The sequence below is a fragment of the Armigeres subalbatus genome, chromosome 3 (assembly GCF_024139115.2).
Source record: "Armigeres subalbatus isolate Guangzhou_Male chromosome 3, GZ_Asu_2, whole genome shotgun sequence".
NCBI classification, from domain to species: domain Eukaryota; kingdom Metazoa; phylum Arthropoda; class Insecta; order Diptera; family Culicidae; genus Armigeres; species Armigeres subalbatus.
This window is the reverse complement of record NC_085141.1, coordinates 408,925,256-408,947,458: the sequence shown is the minus strand read 5'-3', so window position 1 is coordinate 408,947,458 and position 22,203 is coordinate 408,925,256. Positions and strand designations below refer to the sequence as shown.

At 38.2% G+C, this 22,203-nt stretch overlaps 1 protein-coding gene across 1 annotated transcript; it reads right to left on the bottom strand.

The window, feature by feature from the left end:
• Positions 1-3,423: 3,423 nt before the first annotated feature.
• LOC134224166 (ornithine decarboxylase 1-like) lies at positions 3,424-5,727 on the bottom strand. The gene is made up of 2 exons (XM_062703452.1): positions 4,472-5,727; positions 3,424-4,405 (listed from the first exon to the last, which is right to left on the bottom strand). Exons 1-2 carry the CDS (start codon positions 5,686-5,688, stop codon positions 4,324-4,326), a joined length of 1,299 nt encoding a protein of 432 aa, XP_062559436.1. The 5' UTR covers positions 5,689-5,727; the 3' UTR covers positions 3,424-4,323.
• Positions 5,728-22,203: the final 16,476 nt, after the last annotated feature.

Sequence of the window (22,203 nt, the reverse complement as noted above, 5' to 3'; positions counted from 1 at the left end):
GCAGGAAAATGTAGGATACAAACAGGTACAATTACCATAATTCATCCTATCAATATAACCGATATTGAACTTACTGTAAATCTTTTGACTAATGTAGTTTACCTAACTAATAATTACCTAACTCAGATTGCAAAACACAAAATTAAGGAACTTTATTCCAACCTAGTAGAAATTAGGCCTAGGGATCACCGTGGACGAAGAAGTATCGAGTCGATTGGCACTGCATGGAAGTGGATAGGTGGTAGCCCGGACGCCACCGACCTCAGAATAATCAACCAAACGATGAACGAGCTAATCATCAACAATAACCAACAATACAGAGTGAATGAGCAAATTGGCAACCGATTACAGGCAATCACGAAAACCATCAACGAGATTATAGAAAATAAAAGCAAAAACAAAATTTTACTCGACGAAATGGATACTATAGCAACCATCATGAAGATAGACATTATCAACAAACTTCTAGAACATATTGCAGAAGCTATCACACTATCAAAAATGTCATTATTGAGTAAAAAATACTTGCACCGAACGAGATATCCGTCATCAAAACCATTCTCGAAGACCAGGGAATAATCATGGATCTCCCTGACGAAATGATCAACTTAGTGAAACCAAGTATAGCAGTGAACGGAAAAAGCCTTCTATACATCATAAAAGTACCACAAGTGCAACAAACGGAAGCCTCAATTCTTCGGTTAATACCAATATCAAAGAAAGGACAAATTATTTCGGAATATCCAAACTTTCTGATAAAATCAGAGAAAACACTGTTTTCAACAACACAACCACATGAATATATCCAAAGAAGCACGTACCTTACATCATTCTCAGATGACTGCGTAGAGCCTCTAATAGAAGGAAAAACAAGCAAGTGTACAACAAAACCATCTATTTTACCAAAAATACAACTTGTAACGGATAATATGCTACTCATCAACAACGCTAAAAATGACTTGTTACATTCCGACTGTGGTCCAGATGATCGTAACCTAACTGGAAATATTGTAATAACATTTTTCAACTGCACTATCCACTGCAGAAACCAAACATTTTCGTCGAATGTCAGAGAGGTGGAAACAACTATAATACAAGGAGCTATGCATAACCTGATCTTAAGGTGATTATAGAATGAAGCCAGAAATCGGCCATTTTGAAAACCACGTGGTTTTCCAATAATTTTTTCAAGAGCACGAGATGAAAGAACCATAACGCGTGTGCGGCTGAAATAATGGTAGATTGTTTTCTTAGTTATGCTGAACAATCATGATTTGAATTTCGGCACTGTACGAAAACTATTACGCCAGATTTGGGCTTTTGGAAATGTATGCAGATAAACGTGTGGTGAATTTGAAATTCACCACGGGCTTGATTCTATAATCACCTTAAGTCAACATCCGGAAGAGGATGCCTTGGAAACAATGAACAATTTAACGATAGCTAACAGGAAGAAAATTGATCACGTCTATCTCATGCAATTCAGTAACAAATTATGGGATTGGAGTCTTCTCGGAGGAATCTCCATATCAATGATACTGACCATTACAATATCAATTTTTGCTTTTCTAAATTATAGGAAATCTCTTTTCAAAGTCTTATCTAAACTATCAAGGAAAAAGAAAGCCAAGATGCCATCACCTACAAACAACACGCAGAACCAGGACGCGTGAGGACACGCTTTTTCACCCCCCGGGGGAGTTACGTTGGCACAAATTACCAATGTGCTGACCCAGAACTTAAGCTTGACAACAAACTACACCACGCAACCAGTGGACGGATGCCGCGTCAACAAGTGGATCGAATGACCATCGACCATCGAACTTCGGACCCTTTGGAGTCAGCAGATTTAGAATAGGCTGTGAGGTTTCGAGGTCTATACAATTATTAATCAAATTCAGTTCAGTTCGTGTACGCGTAGTGTTAAGATGTATAAAAGTGTTTAAATAAATATATTTTTTTGAATTAAATCGAGCCACGACTCGTTAATATATATTCCCTAGCATTATAAAAAGCAAATCCAAAAATAGTATCTTGGCCCAGAAAGCCCGCAGATAATAACTTTGGAAGTGATTAATGAGTACCCTAGTACAGTAGTACATGCCAACAAAAAAAAGAAAGGAAGAGAAAAGCCCGGGAAATTTTTTTCGTGGTGCATGTGCACTGTGCAGCTGGGCAGCTGTCTCATACAAAAGCCAGCATGGGCGACTGGAACACCTGCATGTGGTTAAATGATGGTTAAATGATTAGGAAAGGTAATCATAGCTATGTTAGATTGATGTGTTAAACTTCAAAGATGGGTGGGAGTGATTGATTACATAGAATTTTAAATCCGAACCTGAATAAATTTAATTGGCTGCCGAATCTCGGATAAAAGTGCCAAATGGGTGAATGAAAACTGAAAGAAATGCCGATCAACTCAGTTCGACGAACTGAGGTGATGTCTGTATGTGTGTATGTGTACATAATTTGTAGACACACTTTTTGAAACTTTACAGTATCCGATTTACTCGCAACAAGTTGCATTCGACGGGGAATGCGGTCCCGTTGTTTGCTATTGAAAATCGGACATTGCATTTCATTCATTTTTACCAAGGGTTTCAAGTAGAAAACGAAATGCGTCTCTTATGATACATAGTGAATATAGTGGAAATAAATGGAATAGTAAAGTCTTTTAACTATGTAACATTTTCCCCTAAGACGCTCAATATTAATTAATTATGTATATGTCATTTTTTCATCAAAAGTTAAAAAATTGTTTCTTATTCAATAGAATCATTGGCAATGAACCTATCTATCTGTGTGTAATTTTATATTGTGAATAAAAATAATATTAATTGCAGTGTTCAAAAGTTTCCCATTTTGCACCGCTGTTTGACCGATCTTACCCAGTAGAAGCATAAGAACTGGAACGCTGCGCTAGTAGCGCTGTAGTCATTTAAATTATTTTGCCAAATTATGCTTCAACAAGCTTCAGGCCATAATTTGTGAATCATGTTCTAGTGCTTGTTTGGTTTCATCGTCAACATGGGCTTGGCAGTTGTAGTACCGGTGCTTTGGCTGCCAGATCGAAGCAACCAAGATGTTATCCACGCGAACAGGAACGACATAGGCAATCTTATAATTTTGAAACAACTTCTCACCCCGACACTTTTTGATTGTGAGAAAAACAGACTTTTACTTCAATGACTCAAAATGAACTAAAAAATTGAATTTTTATTATAACATACCCTTGGTTTACAGATTATGAGTTATGTTTATGGATCCATGTTGAAAAGTCAAATATTTTGTCTTTGTTTTGAGACATTGAGGGTTCGCCTTAGGCGACCCATTTTGCTCAATCTTACCTTACCCCACCAATCAATTCAATAATTGAACATAGGGCACTGCACGGAAAAATCTCTTTGTCTTTCCTTTTTCATCAATTTTGACATTTACTGGCCTTGTTGTTTTCTAATTTCTTTGCAGCGAGAAAGCATAGCATGAAACCTTGCACAAATCGTAGATGGAGTTGCAGAGATAAACATATCCACGGTCATTGTAGATTTTGCCATAATCTACAATTAGGTAGACCCGATTTTCTCCACACACCTTGCTACGTCCTTACAAATGTTTTTATGTTACAATTGTCCAATCATCTTCTTAAGAAAGCGCTCGGAACCGAAACAGCTCTCACAGTCGAAGGCTCCGGCTTTAGTCTGAGAAAATAAATAATAAATATTTCCCATTTCACAGCATTTTTTTTTGTTTGCTGTTAGCTGCGAAAAAAATACGAAAATATAAAAAAAACAAGTTTTTTGTTTATCATTAATATTACTGTTTGTTTTAGTTTTTTTCAGCACTTTTTTGGGCCTTTTATTTTCCGAACATGGTTACCATTTCACCTTATTTACGCAAATGTTTAAGAGATTCGGTTTTTCAACTCCTTTCTCTTCACAATTTAATCTTTTCTTCGTTTGAATGGAGCGTATGGATATGTATTTCTATTTGAATTCTTATGTAGCTTCATGAAATAAATTTCGTTTCAGCTTATATGTTTGTCTCTGTGGTAACATTTTAATGAATCTAATCATTTTATAATCATTTACTGACGACGGTGTTTTTCGGTTCTTTCAGTCTTTTTAACAAACTTCAACGGGTTTTACTTCTACTTATCCGACGTTTCGGTGTGTACTATACCTTCTTCATGGATTTAGAAGGCTAAATACACACCGAAACGTCAGATAAGTAGACGCAAACCCCGTTTTAGCTTGTCATAAAGACTGAAAGAGCCGAAAACACAGTCGTCAATAATTAATTACAGTCGAAGGCAACAATTAATAATCATGAACGCGGAAAATGTTGCTGTAATGTGTCCAGTTGTTTGTCCGTCCATTTGATGGGTTTCAAATGTGATAAGGCAGACCTAGCAAGAAAGAAGAAAAGACAGAGATAGTATGCACGGATGGTAAACTATTTTGTGCGGCCTCACCATGTTTGTTCTTTTACAAACACCCGAATGGTTGGACTAGGAAACCCGTTAAAATTAGTGGCAAAGGTTATCCCGTAGGCACCGATGTTCTCAAACAGCATGTACTCTCCAATGTTATATTCCGGAAAGTTTACGTTCTCGCAGACAATATCCGTCGAGTCGCAGGTGGGACCCCAGATGGTAGTTTTCAGCAGCGGTTTCCCCTTTTTTGCATTTGTAATCGATGGCATCACCCGACCTAAATCGTGATCGGCTCTCAAACTAACCCAATCGAATAGCGTTCCGAATACTCCATCGTTAATGTAGTACATCACTTCGGAATCACCATCTGGAGTTTTTACAAATTTTTTTCCGTGAATTGTTGTGAACAGCCTTACAGCAGATCCCGCGTAATACCGTCCAGGTTCAGCAATTACCTCAACTCCACTACCGTTCGGAAAGAAGTCTTCCAACGCTTTGTTCACTACTTCCGAGTAATCATCGATAGTTTTGTCCGAATCACCTGGAAATCCTCCTCCAATATCCAAGAGCTTAAACTCGTATCCCACACTTAATGCAAACTCAAATAATGATTTGGCCGATTCGATAGCATCGTAGTAACAATCGACATCCTTGCTTCCACATCCAACGTGGAAGCTCACACCAACAATATTCAAACCGAGATCTTTTGCCTTTTGTATGAGCTCCAGACCGTCCACGTGAGCGTCGCACCCGAACTTCTTCCCAAGCGATATCAAAACCTTAGCTGAATCATGCCGGAAACGCAAAACCAATTCAGCTTCCGGGTAAAATTCGGCGATCTTATCCAGCTCAAACTCGTTATCAAAAGTCATCTTAGCCACCCCCTTTTCCTTGGCGAAAAGCAGCGCCTCCTTCGATTTCACTGGATGGGCAAAGATGATTCGCTCCGGTTCGACCCCCATTGCTAGAATTTGTCGAATTTCGGCCTTCGAAGCACAATCGAATCCAGTTCCCAGACAGGCCAGAACCTTCAAAATATGCGGATCATCGTTGCACTTGACCGCGTAGAACGGCTTAACACGCGGCAGCTGGCCTAACCAGTTCAGATGTTTCTGAACGACGTCATCTAGGTCCAGTACGTGGAATGGATCTTCGCGAGCCGGAGAATTCAACAGTTCATCCACCACCTGTTGGATCGAAACGTCCGGCTTCAGCAAAGTGAAGTTACCACAGCAGTCTTCTTTCGGAAAGCACATCTCGTCCGGGGGATCGTCTCACTAAAACTGACCGATTGATTGGTCGCAGCACAAGTTTACGACTGTTTGGTTGATAAATGGGTGATTTGTCGGCTGACCGCACATTCCCCGCGGACAGAGGTTTTCAATCGAATTAGCAACAGGAAGGGTGATAACAGTTGCACGTTTTCCAAAATTATTCTATTTAAGAAATGATTAATGCGAAAAATGCAATTTTTCGAAAAATTGCCTTAAAAGGATTCAATAAGTGTAAAAAGATTATATAATATAAAAGATCTATACTAAAGTGAACAATGAACAAACGATTGAGTCCAATATATGGCAGGCCAATTACCTACCATCTGGAACATTGCTTGTCAGGTCGAATGTCTGTAATCTACCGCGATGATTAAGCTGGCCGAGCATGCTTGCAATGTAAAGCGGTATCACGGTGAAAGGTCGGTGATTTTTTACTGCATTAGATGGGTGGGCCAATCGCGTCAATGAATTTGATTCAAAGGCTGTGTTAATATTTAACACAGTTTTAATTAATTGCATAGTGTAGAATGAAATACAGGAACAATCTTGTTTAAAGCTCAATTATGATAATATAGCTTTGTAGTTCTCGCAAGCTTCTCAGTCTTGTAAAATCACACTTGTGACATTGGGTATAATTATTGAATGCTAGGGTCAGCAGCGTTGAATGGTAGCGCTTATCTTTGAGATAGAATTACCCATAATGATTGGAATTTGATGGTCGTTGCTTTATTTTTCATCGATTGCTATTGAGATTTGCTTTTGAGAAAGCTTTCTTCGGGAGTAGCATCACCCACCCAGTTTTGTTACGGCTTGTTTGCAATCGTGCAATTAAAAAATAATCTCATTTCCTGCAGTAGAAATTCAATAACACAAATATGGCACATGAAACCCATTTTGAATATTTAAATCAATTTGGTGTCTCCCAGAAATGGTATCGTACGATCGCTTATATGTAGTTTGTCAAATAAAATATGAAATGAATCATATTCAGCCATTCTTCTCACTTCGTAAGATTATACGATGTATGACTAAAATAAAAACGCCCCATGGAATATCGTAATTTTTCTTCGGGATTAACAAATACTATGTAAATATAAAATTTCCATAGAATTATATGTTCACATTTTTAAAACTGTCTTCTTCAAATTGTTTAATGTAAAACAAAATGATAAACAACAAAATAGAAAAAAATAGAGACATATTATTTCCTTAAAATTAAAGCTAATTTATTATCTTAATTATCCAAATATTTCTCATATATGTAAATAAAATTGCAAATTCGGATGGATGGTTTGATATTTGATATTTTTGAAGTACATTATGGAGGAAAGGTCGTTTGGCCAAAAATCATTCATCAGAAAGTAGTGGTTGGTTACCAATTGGACTGAATGAAACGGTTATTTAAGGGGTTATTTCCATCTCGGCATCACATTTATTGGCTTGACGAAATGTACCACTCAATCTGAACTCTTTTGTATCGTCGATAGGCCAAGGCGCGATCGACCTTGAGTATGAGCATGAGCATGATTGACCGCCCACGGTTGCTACTCCGTTATTGCCAGGTCATTACACAGAGAACCAACAAATGAAGTTTGGGTGGTACACATCTTCAATGTGTAAGTTCGAATGCAGGTCGATTGAGGAATATGTAGGAAATTGTTGAAGTGATACTCGCTTTGATAGAAGCCGGCGACTCATCTGCACTTCCACGAAAAATTACTGGGATGTTAAATATATGGGCTATGGAGTGTGGCAGGGTTCGTTTTGGTAAACGGTCTGCCGTGTATAGCGGCGTGTAGTTTGATTGATTCCATCCGATCTACTAGTTGAAAATATTTATTTTCTTTTATTATTTCATTATGAAAATCAAAAATATGACGGATGAAATGGAAAACAGCGCATAATGCACTCTATTGTCGTTTTTTGCCTTTCTCTTATACTAAGTATACGTAAAGGCTATATGATCGCTCCAAAAACAAACTTTTTATAGAAGGCCCGGAGACCCATAGTGTTATATACCGATCGACTCAGCTCGACGAATTGAGGTGATGTCTGCGTGTGTGTGTGTGTGTGTGTGTGTGTGTGTGTGTGTGTGTGTGTGCGTGTGTGTGTGTGTGTGTGTGTGTGTGTGTGTGTGTGTGTGTGTGTCTGTGCGCACCCGCCCAGAAAACAATGTCACTCATTTTTAAGGTACTTATCCACAACCGATTTACTCGCAACAAAATTTGAAAATTGGTCTGATCGGCCATTTCAATGACACAATTGATAATTTAAATCTACTGTAACACAATCACTGTTACCCAAAAAGCCATACATAATCAGCATAATAGTTTATCGGGAAACACGGATGGCATAAATTTTTTCACGGCAATCCACATTGCCGTCGTCATTCATCACAAGCTCCTAATCACATTAATTTATTGAAGGATTAATAGTCATTTTAGTCATTAAACAATTAACAGAAGAAACGTCTGATTTCCCCCATAATTCATAAAACAAGAAAAAAATAACACTAATAACAAAATTCAATAGATAAAATATATCTGTTTCTGCCAGCTGAGTTGAAATTGCGAATTGAAAATAAAACAGATGATAGGGCTTGAGTTCTCACTAATACCATCATACTGACTCGATCCCTATTCGTTTTTCGTTCGGTTATTCAGAGTCGGGGTCGGACCTGACCCAGGTTTAAAACCGAAAACGACATATGATATCTAAACAAGCAGATTTCCTGACAATCCGTGAAGTGGAAAGGAGATTAATTGATTATTGTTCCATCTATGGTCATAACTGAACCGGTGCCAGTGAAAACGATACATGTTACATTGAGTAAATTTTACAGGAGACCCGAAAACTTCAAAAATAAAATTCAAATTTGCCATTTTCTGCAACTCAACTGTACCAACGTGTTATGACTGATATGCCTAAATGTAGTAATGAGAAATATGAGAAGTTTCTTGACAAATTTCAAGTTTGTTGGAACAAAATGCACATGTATTACTATTAATGGGAACAAAATGCAACAGAAACCGAAAATCTTTGCTCGTTAAAATTGTTTATGTACATTAATAAAATTATTTTAAACGACAATAAACCATCTTAAAATTCAAAATAGGGTTTAGATCTCGTTTATCGTGGCGCTAACATTGACTCTGACCATTATCTGGTGATGGTTAAACTGCGCCCAAAACTATCCGACCTAGAGCGACTGAAGCAACCTGATGTCGTCACTGCATACGCGCAGTATCTCGAGCAGCGTTGCCGGAAGAGGGTGAGCTCGATGGGGCCCCTCTTGAGGACTACTGGAATACAGTCAAAGTAGCCATTAACGACGCAGCGGAGAACGAAGTCGACGGAACGATTGGTTCAACGAAGAGTGCAGACAGATTCTGGAGGAGAAGGACGCAGCGCAGGCGGTCGCGCTGCAGCAAGGCACCCGGCAGAGCGTGGAACGTTATAGACGGAAGCGGAGACAGCAGACCCGCCTTTTTCAGGAGAAGAAACGCCGCCTGGAAGAAGCGGAGTGCGAGGAGATGGAACAGCTGTGCCGTTCTCAAGAAACACGCAAGTTCTATCAGAAGCTCAACGCATCCCGCAAATGCTTCGTGCCGCGAGCCGAAATGTGCAGGGATAAGGATGGGAGCATCGTGACGGACGAGCGTGTGGTGATCAAAAGGTGGAAGCAGCACTACGAGGAACATTTGAATGGCGCTGAGAGTACAGGCAATGAAAGTCAAGGCAGCCAGCGGAGGAGATGAATACGTTAGCCAGCCCCCACTTTGAGGGAAGTTAAGGATGCCATCCAACAGCTAAAGACCAATAAAGTAGCTGGTAAGGGTGGTATCGGAGTTGAGCTCATCAAGATGGGCCCGGAAAAGCTAGCCACTTGCCTGCACAAACTGATAGTCAGAATCTGGGAAACTGAACAGCTACCGGAGGAGTGGAAGGAAGGGGTTATATGCTCCATCTACAAGAAAGTCGACAAGCTGGAGTGTGAGAACTTTCGAGCGATCACCATCTCTAATGCCGCCTATAAAGTGATATCCCAGATCATCTTCCGACGTCTGTCACCATTAGTGAATGAGTTCGTGGGAAGTTATCAAGCCGGCTTCGTCGACGGCCGCTCGACAACGGACCAGATCTTTACTGTACGGCAAATCCTTCAAAAATGCCGTGGATACCAGGTCCCAACGCATCACCTGTTCGTTGATTTCAAGGCAGCATACGACAGTATAGACCGCGTAGGGTTATGGAAAATTATGGATGAGAACAGCGAATCGCGCCGGGGACTAAGACAAGGTGATGGACTTTCGTGCCTGTTGTTATTTGTTTCGCGGATGACATGGACATTGTCGGCTGAACATTTGCAAAGGTGGCAGAACTGTACACCCACCTGAAACGTGAAGCAACAAAAGTTGGACTGGTGGTGAATGCGTCAAAGACAAAGTACATGCTTGTGGACGGAACCGAGTGCGACAGGGCCCGCCTGGAAAGCAGTGTTACGATAGACGTGGATACCTTCGAGGTGGTCGAGGACTTCGTCTACCTTGGATCCTTGCTAACGGCTGATAACAATGTTAGTCGTGAAATACGAAGGCGCATCATCTGTGGAAGTCGGGCCTACTACGGGCTCCAGAAGAAACTGTGGTCAAAAACGATTCGCCGCCGCACCAAATGTGTCCTGTACAAGACGCTAATAAGACCGGTTGTCCTCCAAGGACATGAAACATGGACAATGCTCGAGGAGGACTTGCAAGCACTCGGAGTATTCGAGAGACGGGTGCTTAGGACCATCTTTGGCGGTGTGCAAGAAGACGGTGTGTGGCGGCGAAGAATGAACCACGAGCTCACCCAGCTCTACGGCGAACCCAGTATCCAGAAGGTAGCTAAAGCCGGAAGGGTACGATGGGCAGGGCATGTTGCAAGAATGCCGGACAGCAACCCTGCAAAGATGGTGTTCGCTTTCGATTCGGCAGGTACGAGACGGCGTGGAACGAAGCGAGCGAGGTGGGCAGACCAGTTGTAAAACGACTTGGCGAACGTGGGGCGCATTCGAGGATGGAGAGATGCGGCCTCAAACCTGTTAAGATGTTAACTGAATGAATGAATGAATGTGTTGAACGGGACTACCATTTTTCTGTGGAATTGATAGGTCTGCGGGGTTTTTGCAAGATATAGGGGAAGGTGGTCGTGTGCTATGTAAGCACGATCTTGTTGTGTCAATTTCCGAAGCATATAGAAGTCTTTGTTTCGTTCTACAGAGAAAACACTTTTTTGTCAAGTGAAAACCCACTCCAAAATTTGTTTGGTCATTTGCTTAGTGTTATAAACCGAAGTAAAACGATCGAAATGGTGAGCGCATTACATATTTACAAAGCAAAAGGGAATGAATCCTCTGAGCAAGTGAACAAGTCTTTCACTTATCATCTCTGTTTACATATACGATATGTAGCATAGCGCGAGATACTTTTTTTCGCAAGCTGTCATGATAGAGAACTGATTCGGGAGGCTATATCCCATGACAAATTTCTTCTAGAAAGCTCCAAACGCGGGTAGCACTGGCTCTGATGATGCATTTCAACTTGTTCTACACAGCTGTGCAGTAACCAGCACGAAATGAGCGAAAACAAAGCGAGAATCACATTTTTTCTGTGGGGGCTGCCTATCCGATTATATTTTTTCGCACTTGTATACAAGTTTTAAAATTTTGTTATCATGGCTTGTTATGATTCGGAACAGTCCTTACCTCTCTTTTATCGTTGTTCGTTATCTATTGAGAGCGATTTCTGCAAACCCTGCAAAGCAAATTTACTCTATTTTGTGATTCACGCCGTAGCGGTCGCAGTTTAACTATTATTTTCACTTTTCAAAAGGGTTACTTGTTTCGGTTGATTATCAAAGGAAATCATCAGTTTATTGCCTAATTTCAGGCTATAAGCCGCTAGAAGGTGTCTTGCGGAGAGCCGGGTGTAACAGCCAGGGAACGATTTTCAACAGATCCAGTCAATTTATTTGTTTCGCGGATGACATGGACATTGTCGGCCGAATATTTGCAAAAGTGGCAGAACTGTACACCCGCTTGAAACGTGAAGCAACCACCAGTCCGGTGAGCCAAGTCGTTAGCAAAACTAATAATTTTTAAAATCTTGATAAAATGTGTATAATGTACTTAAATGTAATAATTTCATTGCTATTGACACAATAAATATTTATTTTTCCAGCCATAAGATGATTTATTCAACTTCCTTTCAGTTCATAATGTGCATATTGCCATTATAACAGAAACTTATTTAAAACCAGGACTCTCCATTAAAAGAGATCCAAATTATTTTATCTACAGAAATGATCGTCTTGACAGCGCCTGTGGTGGGGTCGCCATTGTCATCAATAGACGTATCAAACATAAATTATTTTCTTCGTTCGAAACCAAAGTTTTTGAAACCTTGGGAGTTTCTGTTGAAACAAATTTTGGACAATTTTCCTTCATTGCAGCCTACTTGCCTTTCCAATGCAATGGGCAGCAAAAGAATTTGTTGAAAGCTGATCTTCAAATTCTGACTCGCAACAAATCAAAATTCTTCGTAATTGGTGACTTCAATGCCAAACACTGTTCATGGATAATGCTCACCTTCCTGTGACGTTTGAAATCTCACAAGAAGCCATTTATAATCCAATCAGCTCTATTTTTAATTATCATAGAGCTGATTGGGATTTATATAAAACGTATATCGATAGGAATTTTGATGTTGATATTCCTCTCGATACCAAGGCTCTGTCTCATTTGGAGAATTAAACCGAAATTAAACTTAAAAGTGACATTTCAATAATTATCAAATAACCCTGCTCGCAGAGCAAAATTACTTTTGACAGATATCGAATCTCCTATTGGAATTGCTTGGTAGCACCAGCCATTCTTATGATCGGGTGTTTTTTTTATTTTTGAGCTGTCACTATTAAGTTTAATTCTCCAAATGAGACAGACCCCAAAAGTGATATTGATAATGCTCTCGTATCTTTGACAAATTTAATTGTCGAAGCCAGAGGCATTGCAATTCCGAAATGTGAAGTTAAATTCAACTCCATTATTATTGACGACGATCTTTAGCTACTGATCCGTCTTAAAAATGTGAGAAGAAGGCAATACCAAAGAACTCGCGATCCCGCGTTGAAAGTTATTTGGCGAGATTTGCAAAATGAAATTAAAAAACCCTGATTAATCCACCTAGCGGTGATGATGCCTTTCTCGCTCGTTCAAAATGGTTGATAAACATATATGAAAAGTCTAAAATAACAATTGGTGAATAAGACTTTTTTTCACATTTGTTTATACCAGATGAACCGACCTAGGGTCGAAAATCTCGTGAATAAAGATAGCTAAATAAAGATAGATTGAATTGAAAATTCACATAAAGTATAAGTCAAGTCAAGTCAAGTATAAAATCTGATAGATTACGCGTGACAGAGCTAGTGTTACCAAAATCAGCATTCTTGAGCTCATATTGTGCAATACTTTATATCGTAATGATAACATACCTGATATACTATCAGCTTGCCTTCGTGTAATTTGTTATGGATTGTAGCAAGAATTTTTTCGATCATTTGGTAATATAGGTTCGATAATTTAGTAGTTTGTCAACAGACTGATCGAAATTTTGTTATCATTTAGTATTAGTAACTGGTGCTTTAACTCTGTTATTAGTTGAATTAAAACAACAAACTATTAGGGAAGCTGTAGAAAAATATTCGCACTAGAACTCCACTGTAATACGTTTTGACATTTAACCTCTGGAATGAGTCATTGTAGTTTGTCAATGATCGAACTAAGATTATTAAATGACCTAAAACATACTTATATTAGGGAAAAGTTTGGATATTTTTTCTTCTGACGTCCAAAAATAGAAAATTTTCTCCAAATCCTTCCAAATCTAAGTTTCTCCTACATAATCCGAGTGCTTTGCAAACGAAATGAATATCCTATGGAAAGAACCACGCGAATAAGGTGTGTATTGTTTATATTTATATTCATGACATTTCTATAATTGAATCCCTCTGATTATTTGGGATATTTGAAAGAATTCAGGTCTGAACTTTAGATGATGTAGGTAGGAAATGAAACATAAATGCATAAATTGAGAAGTTAGCAGAAACAAAATAGCTTTTGATTTACCTTGATTTACCTTAAGACCGGGAATTTCCCTCTGCGCGTTATTTCCGCGGAACTAACCAAATTTTTCTTTTTTTTTCGTACTACTCATGAACCAGTTTCCCCAAATCTCATTTGCTCGGATCAACATTCAACCCAGCTGAGCTAAAAGTAGAACATTGCCGCACGCAATGCGATGTGTGTTGGTGATGCTTTCTATACGGCAATATTCATCACACGCTTAAAATGACTTACATATTTTTGTGTTCCGTTCACACAAAACGGGCCTCTCCTGGAACAACTCATATTATGAGTAACTACGATGTTACTCATTTTTGTGTAACCGATGGCCGATGATTTTCGGTGAGTTCATTTTACACAGCGACAGAGCAGTCGGAAATCGAACCTAACCTCAATTGTATGTTTTCAAATTAATGTTTAAGTAAGCCATCTTTTCCATACTTATTCGGAGGCTTCTCCAATCGTTTTGATCAACAAAACAAAGTGCGATGATTGTATTCGCACTTTTTTGTTTCGCCATCAAAACAAAGGAAAAACCTCCGAAAAGTAGGATTTCTTGCAGCACATTCTGCACGTTCGCCATCATAGCGACCCGAAGGGACTTTGACAGTTCGAGGCAAACTCACTTACACATATCATGCACATGTGAGACAGTACACAGCGACTGCTTATGTTTCACACAAAATTTTCACTCATAGTGAGAGTTGGCCAAGGCGTCGCCGGGATGTGTGAAAGCTATTCATGCGATGTGTACTAAACTTTAAGCAGACGGCAAGAGACTGAAGCGAATGCAGTGTCGTTCGTTCCCGCTGAAATGTGCTTGCATAGCGTCCTCACGCACACCAGCTGAGCTTCCATATGCTGATTGAACGAAAGAAAGATGCATATGCGTAAAAATAGAACAGAAGCACCAGAAGCACGGCTTGCCGCTGATGCTACGATGGTTAAGCCGACCGATCCACAGTGGCGGAAACCCAGACCAAACCTAAAACAAATCGTTCTTTCGTGAAGCTGATATTAATTTAATTTTGCACATTCAGTCAATGATAATTCCTCAATTTGTTAATTGTAGTTGGTAAATTTAATTTTTGGTGACTTGACTCAAGTTGATGCTGTAAAGTATCTCCTAAACATTAATGTATAGGAAAATAAAATTTGACTAAGTTTTTTATTGCAAAAGAAACTGAAGAAACTTTATCGGAAAGAACTGATATCATGCATTGAAATATATATTTTGTCTACTTAACGGTGTTTAGTTTGGCGAATTGCGCCTTGCTGCGCCAAAGCGGAAAATTTACTGTTTCAAGGTTAGAATTGAGACGCTACTGTGGCTGCAGATCCTAAGTCATGGGCTTCCGGAAGTCTTTGGATAGCATAGTATATGTCGGATAACTATTTAAATTTCAAAATGAATTCAGCGTTACAAAATTACTGTTGCTAAATTTTAAGCGCAATCGTAGGTTTAGTCGAGTATTTGTATGGGGGACCACCACTGCGCGACGGCACATTGCCATTCCTTCTTTTAGGCGCATTCGTACGGGAGAACGTTGAACGTGTTGAATAAAGCACGGTGCTGTTATATAGGGTATTTGTGCTTTTCTTAGCGCTTGATAGCAAAAAGACATGATAAAAGTCATGTCTAACGTTTAGCAGAGAAGAGGATTTTTAATTAATGAACGGATATCCTATCGTAAAAAGTTTACTGTTAGTAATTTCCATAGGGCACCCGTAACCTGAGGGGCACCCGTAACCAATAATTTCCCAAACAAATTGACTTTCCTACCTATATACTGCCGCGCAGGCGTAACTGTTCCATATTTTCTTCCATGCAAAATCAATATTGGACGATTATGCTTGCGACGGCAGTATAGTGGAGCTCATTTTACCTCCAAGAAAATTAGATTGATTATCAAGACGAAATGAATCCAATTTCATTTCTAGCAAATTCAAAGTTTGTCTATTAGTTAATGCATTAAAACTATCAATTTCGAATTATCAAATATATATTTTCTTTCATTGATTCAATAATACTTCCAATATTGGTACCGTTACCCTAGCAGAGTGAACTCTGTGGCTTTGAAAAGAAATGAACGTATACCAATTTGATGAATATTGTACGACTTATATTTACCCATACCATGTGTGTTCCAATGGTTTTGTGGTATAGCAAGCGCTTTCCACCCCAGAGGTCAGCGGTTCGAATCTAGGTGAATTCAGCATAGAACGTTTTGCTATTTTTTATACGCAAAAACAGTTTTTTGGCCATAACTCCAGATTGCGATGAGCTATTGATCTAATTTTCAATAGCAAACAATGGGACTGAATTCCGCGTCGACTGCAACTTGTTGCGAGCAAATCGGACAATGGGAAGTTCAAAAAAGTGTGTCTACAAAATTTGTACACATACACACATACACACATACACACACACATACATACATACACACATACAGACATCACCTCAATTCGTCGAGCTGAGTCGATCGGTATATAAAAATCGGCCCTCCGGGCCTCCTATCAAAATTTCGTTTTTGGAGCAATATTATAGCCTTTACGTACACTTAGTGTACGAGAAAGGCAAAACGTTTCGCTATTCTGAGAAATACCAACTTTGAGAATAATGTCTCGAAGTTGGATCCCAGTTCGAAACCCTTTTGGAAATTAACAAAAATTCTTAAAAAACCTCAAAAGCCAATTCCAGCGCTTAAAGAAGGAAATAAAATTTTATTAACAAATGGCGAAAAGGCTCAAAAACTTGCTCAGCAGTTCGAGAGTGCCCATAATTTTAGTCTAGGTCTCACTAGTCCAATTGAGGATCAGGTTACACGGAGCTTCGAAGACATTCTCAATCAAGAGAATGTTTTTGACCCTTTGTTGTAAACTAATTTGGATGAAGTGAGATCTATTACTAGAAAATTTAAAAATATGAAAGCCCCGGGTGATGATGGTATTTTTTACATACTTATCAAAAAACTTCCTGAGAGCTCTTTATCCCTTTTGGTTAATTTATTTAACAAATGTTTTCAATTGGCATACTTCCCAGATAAATGGAAAAACGCCAAAGTTGTTCCTATTTTGAAGCCGGACAAAAATCCAGCTGCGGCTTCTAGTTATCGCCCAATCAGTTTGCTCTCTTCAATAAGCAAACTGTTTGAAATGATTATTTTAAATAGAATGATGGTTCATATTAATGACAATTCTATATTTGCTGATGAGCAATTTGGTTTTCGCCATGGGCATTCAACCACCCATCAGTTATTAAGAGTAACAACGAATTTAATTTGGCTCAACAAATCTGAAGGATATTCGACTGGAGTTGCTCTTCTTGCTATAGAGAAAGCATTTGACAGTGTTTGGCATGAAGGTTTGATTGTAAAATTGATGAATTTTAATTTTCCTCTGTACATCATTAAACTGATCCAAAATTATTTATCAGATCGCTCACTGCAGGTAAACTATCAGAATTCTAAATCCGATAGATTACCTGTGAGGGCTAGTGTCCCCAAGGCAGCATACTGGGGCCCATATTGTATAACATTTTACTTCTGACTTACCTGATTTACCACCAGGGTGTCAAAAATCTTTGTTTGCAGATGACACAGGTCTCTCAGCCAAAGGGCGAAGCCTTCGTGTCATTGTAGTAGATTGCAAAAAAGTTTGGATATTTTCTCCACTTACTTGCAAAATGGAAAATTTCCCGAATGCTTCCAAAACTCAGCTTATAATTTTCCCACATAAGCCGAGAGCTTCTTATTTGAAACCTTCTAGCAGACATATTGCCACTATGAATGGGGTTCCAATTAATTGGTCTTGCGAAGCTAAATATTTAGGACTTCTGTTAGATCAAAAATAACTTTTAAAAATCACATTGAAGGCCTTCAAGCCAAATGTAACAAATATATTAAGTGTCTATATCCACTTATAAACAGAAAATCAAAACTTTGTCTTAAGAACAAACTTTTGATTTACAAATAAATTTTCAGACCTGCCATGTTGTATGCTGTGCCAATATGGACTAGTTGCTGCAATACCAGAAAGAAGGCACTCCAGAGGATTCAAAATAAAATTTTGAAAATGATTCTGAAGTTGCCTCCGTGGTATAGTACCAATGAACTTCATAGAATTTCTAATATTGAGACATTGCAACAAATGTCCAACAAAATAATTTCAATTTTAGACAAAAATCGTTTGCAATCTTCTATTGCAACGATTAACTCCTTGTACCCTCAGTATCAAATAGGTTAAGTTTAGTTTAAGTTGAAAACATTGTAGTTCCTACATGGTTCAATGAAACCAGAGGAAAAATTGCCAGAGGCAATTGAACTGTAATAATAATAACTAAAACTGTAACATAGCAAATAAGGATGATAGTGTCAAGAAAACACGGAACACCTAGTCTAAGAGATGAATGCATGTATTTGATAATAAGCAAACAAAATTAGTTAAAAAAAAAGAAAAGAAAAAAAAACGAAAGGGTGCCGACAACCGACTACCTTCCCCTATACATAAATGCCCCACATGTATCTAACAAATCCCGGTTTGTGGTTAGAAGATGTGAATATGCCTATGAACAGTTGTTTCGGATAAAATAAGTTCTAATTTCGTTAAAAATCCACACACAAAAAAAAAACAAACAAACAAAAAAGCTAGATGGGATTTACTTAGTTTCCAGACGATACCATAAAATCATTGCCATCGGTGTTGACATTACACATTTGATTTCCAAGAAACAAATCGTATGCTAGGAACCAAGTTTCTGGAAACACAATATACCGACTCACATAATTCAGTTCCAATGAAGGCACAAAAAAAACTACCAAAACTTATTTGCTTCCAGCTCATACCATTACCAGGAATGTAGAATTGGGTTGATGTAGGTATAGGGGAAACACATTTGAATCCGTAATTCACGTCAAATGCAGCTCGGTTTACTCTCGCTTTTTTACGGCTCCATACTTTTGTTGCATGAAACGTCAAGACAAAATCCACGTAGGTATATAAAGTAGCGGCAGCCGAGTGTGGCAACATCAGGACCGAGCGATTGTTTGCTTATTGAATTGAGCAAACTACTTTTACTACTGCTTAAGTTTAGTGTAATTTCAAAGCAAGCTTTGTCATTTCTAGTGGAAGTCTAACGTAAAATAAGTTTGAATAAAACCGTTTTTTGGCTTTTCTGATTAGTATAACGTAAAAGCTTTTGGATCACTATATTAATATCTACATCCAATAGTTTCTTTAGTAATATAGATTACAAGATGAAATGAGCGAATGACAAATAAACATATTAATCACGTTTCATTTTTAACAATGTCGTCACTGTTGAGTACCATATTATTGTAGCCAAGTCATACCAGACACGCTTAAATCTAATTTGATTTCATTGTTTGAAAGCTTCCATCACCGAAATGCCGTCGGCCGCGCCAGCACAATGTCCTCTCGAAAACATAAACGACGGACAAAAGGATCAGTTAGTTGTCTAAGCACGATGATGTGGACGCAAGCATTCAATAACTGACGGTGCAGTTTTCTGAGTGGTCAATAATCGAAAGCTCCCTTCCTAAGCGAGGACAATACCTACTGTATGGAATGGAAAACGTTTCCAATCATTGCAAAAGGGTGCAACCGAAAATTCTTCTATAGCAAGCACTGATTCCATCACTGTGAACGATGCCAGGCAAAGCGAGCAAAAGTGTCCACTCGGCGAATCTCCTCCGTTGAAAACACCCAATTTAGCAGTGTTTTCACATAGTCAGTGCAAAAACTTGGCCAGTTAGTGATTTCCTTTCCGTTTCCGGTTCGTTTGCGTTTGAGCCAACCACACCAACAGATGAAGAGTTTGGATTATCTGGAAAGTGGTATTTTTGAAGAGAGCAGTCAGCATAACATATGAAAAAATGTACCACGAGTTCTGTTTTAGTTTTAAAATTTGAAGTTTAATTCTCAGGGAAGCATACCTACAAAAGTTTGACAATTTTGTATTACACATATTTTATGAGGCATATTGACACTGTAGTTGAGCCGTCGCATAATAGTGACTTAAAACGTGTTTCTTCCAGGGATTTGATCAGTAATTTAATGCGCTTCTTTGTTGGAATTTAGCTTAATGGCTAATCCCTCTAAAAGTGAAATGAAAACTTTACCTTTTCTACATACAAGGTTTGTGTTTTCACAAAAGTTGTAGCAAAAGTTCTCTTGTAAAACTTTGTCAAAGACTGGAGATTTATTATTTTTTATGCAAACAACCTTTTAACATATTGTGTATCATATAAGCCAACATATGGAGACGCATGGTGCATCTTCTTCTTGTGACTTATGACTTTCAACTTCTTGTTACTCTTTCAACTTCTTGCTGTCTTCTAAACTTATGGCGCAAAAGGTTTATAATGTTCTGCATACCATTGAGAGTAATTTGTGTCATATTACCATTGAAAACAACCTCGGTAGAAGGTTAAGAATGACAAAATACGGAAGATATGATTAATTATTATTACTAGACTATTATTCTCCCATTTACTTCCACTATTTAATTTTTATGTATATACGCATTTCATTTTCTACTTAAATTTTTTTTCAGTGTTTTGTTATCGACAATATTAAAATTAATTAATGGAAGTAAATGGAAGAATAATAGTCTTTTAACCGTATGGAAGATAGATTTCTGCATTGCATTCAGGGCTGGTAGCGAGTTACTTTTTAGTGACTTGGTCACTATTTTGAACCAAGTCACTAAAAAGTCACTATTTGCATCCAAAAGTCACTAAAGTCACTATTTTTCGGAAAATGGTCACTAAAGTCACTATTTTCTTACCGCCGTTTGCAAAAAAACTTCAAAATAAAAATTTGTACCTACCGTTATCATCAACTAAATCAAATGCAAATCTGTTAGCAAAATATATAAATTTGAGAAATTCTCGCTTAACTTTTCAAAAGGTCCTAAGTAACATTTTTTTCATGAATTTATTTGAGTACTGCAATCAAAAGCTTACATGTTTTTCTGTTGAATGCGCTATTCAAATTAATTCATGAAAAAATGTTACTTAAGTCTTTTGAAAAGTTGAGCGAGAATTGCGCCTTTAAAACTGATGTTGAGAAGGGACTCCACGTTTGAAGTCTATGCTTACCCAATTATTTGGATGCTTTCAAACCCATTATTGAATGCATTAGGGTAACTGTCCTATTTTGGACCCCTAGAGGAAGTGCTTCCCAATATTTGATTATATCTATTGAAATACCGGTTCGATACGGGCAGAAATGAAGCAATTTCAAAGATGAAGGTCTTATTTAAGAAATAGAAATTGCCTTTTTCTGAAAAGAAAATATTCTTCGTTTTGGACAGTGCAACATATTTTGGACCCCCAAATGTACACATTTTGGACACCCCCAATTTAGTCTCTTCAAAGTCGAATTTCTAATTTACCCTGGTCAATTGAGCCGAAGCAAAGTCTTATCTTTTGATTGGCATGCATCAATGAGAAGATTCCTGCGTTTAAAATTCACAATTTCGACAAAAACTTATTGTGTGCGTTCTGAGATTTTAAGTGATGTATACTTTTAAGCGTAACGCATTGTAACGCTCGCCTTCTTGAACAAACTAATTTTCTCGAAATTTCATCTAAATATCGCTATTTTCGCACGGGAAACCAGTGAAACAGATGCTGAACAATATTATTTTCCTGAAGCCAATGGGGGAATTAGCAGCGGCATTGATTTTAGTTCAGAAATCAAGAAAATGTCGCCAGGAGGGTCCAAAATGTGTAGGGGTCCAAATCAAGTTGGTTACCCTATACTCTTGAGCACTCATTTAACAAGCATTATAAGGATAAGAACTTCACTTGTGGTCATTTTTCATCGTTTCTAAATATCCATTTTTTGTCACGTCAATTTTGACATAATTCGGAGATATCTCTGCGACGAACCACACGGCATGATAGGGATACGGCAGGTATTTCCGTCCATCGTCATAGGGGCTAAAACCAACGAAAGCAACGTACATTAGCTAGAACTCCACTATAGCAGAACGTTTCTCCTGAGCTTACGATTTGGTACGTATGAGTTTTACAAAAAAACGTCTCTTTTATTGGATTTCAAGACTATGACGAACAGACGAAAATACCTGCCGTGTCCCTACATACCATCATTTTCGTTTTTTTTGTCAGGGGTTAGCTCCTTTTCTTAGATTATTGGAGGTTTTATATTGTTTTCATAGCATTCATCTAGAAAGAAGCAGGGTCTATAAAAAAATTTGAAACACAAAAATATTGGATTTTATTCCGTAAGATTATTCCGTACGATTTTTTCATGGATTCTCATTTCTCGGCGAAGTTTTTACAAGA

Coding starts and splice junctions, on each gene's coding strand:
- LOC134224166 (XM_062703452.1), bottom strand. CDS start 5,688: ATGTGCTTTCCGAAAGAAGACTGCTGTGGTAACTTCACTTTGCTGAAG. Junction 4,406..4,471: donor TTTGTAAAAGAACAAACATG/GTGAGGCCGCAC, acceptor CTTTCTTGCTAG/GTCTGCCTTATCACATTTGA.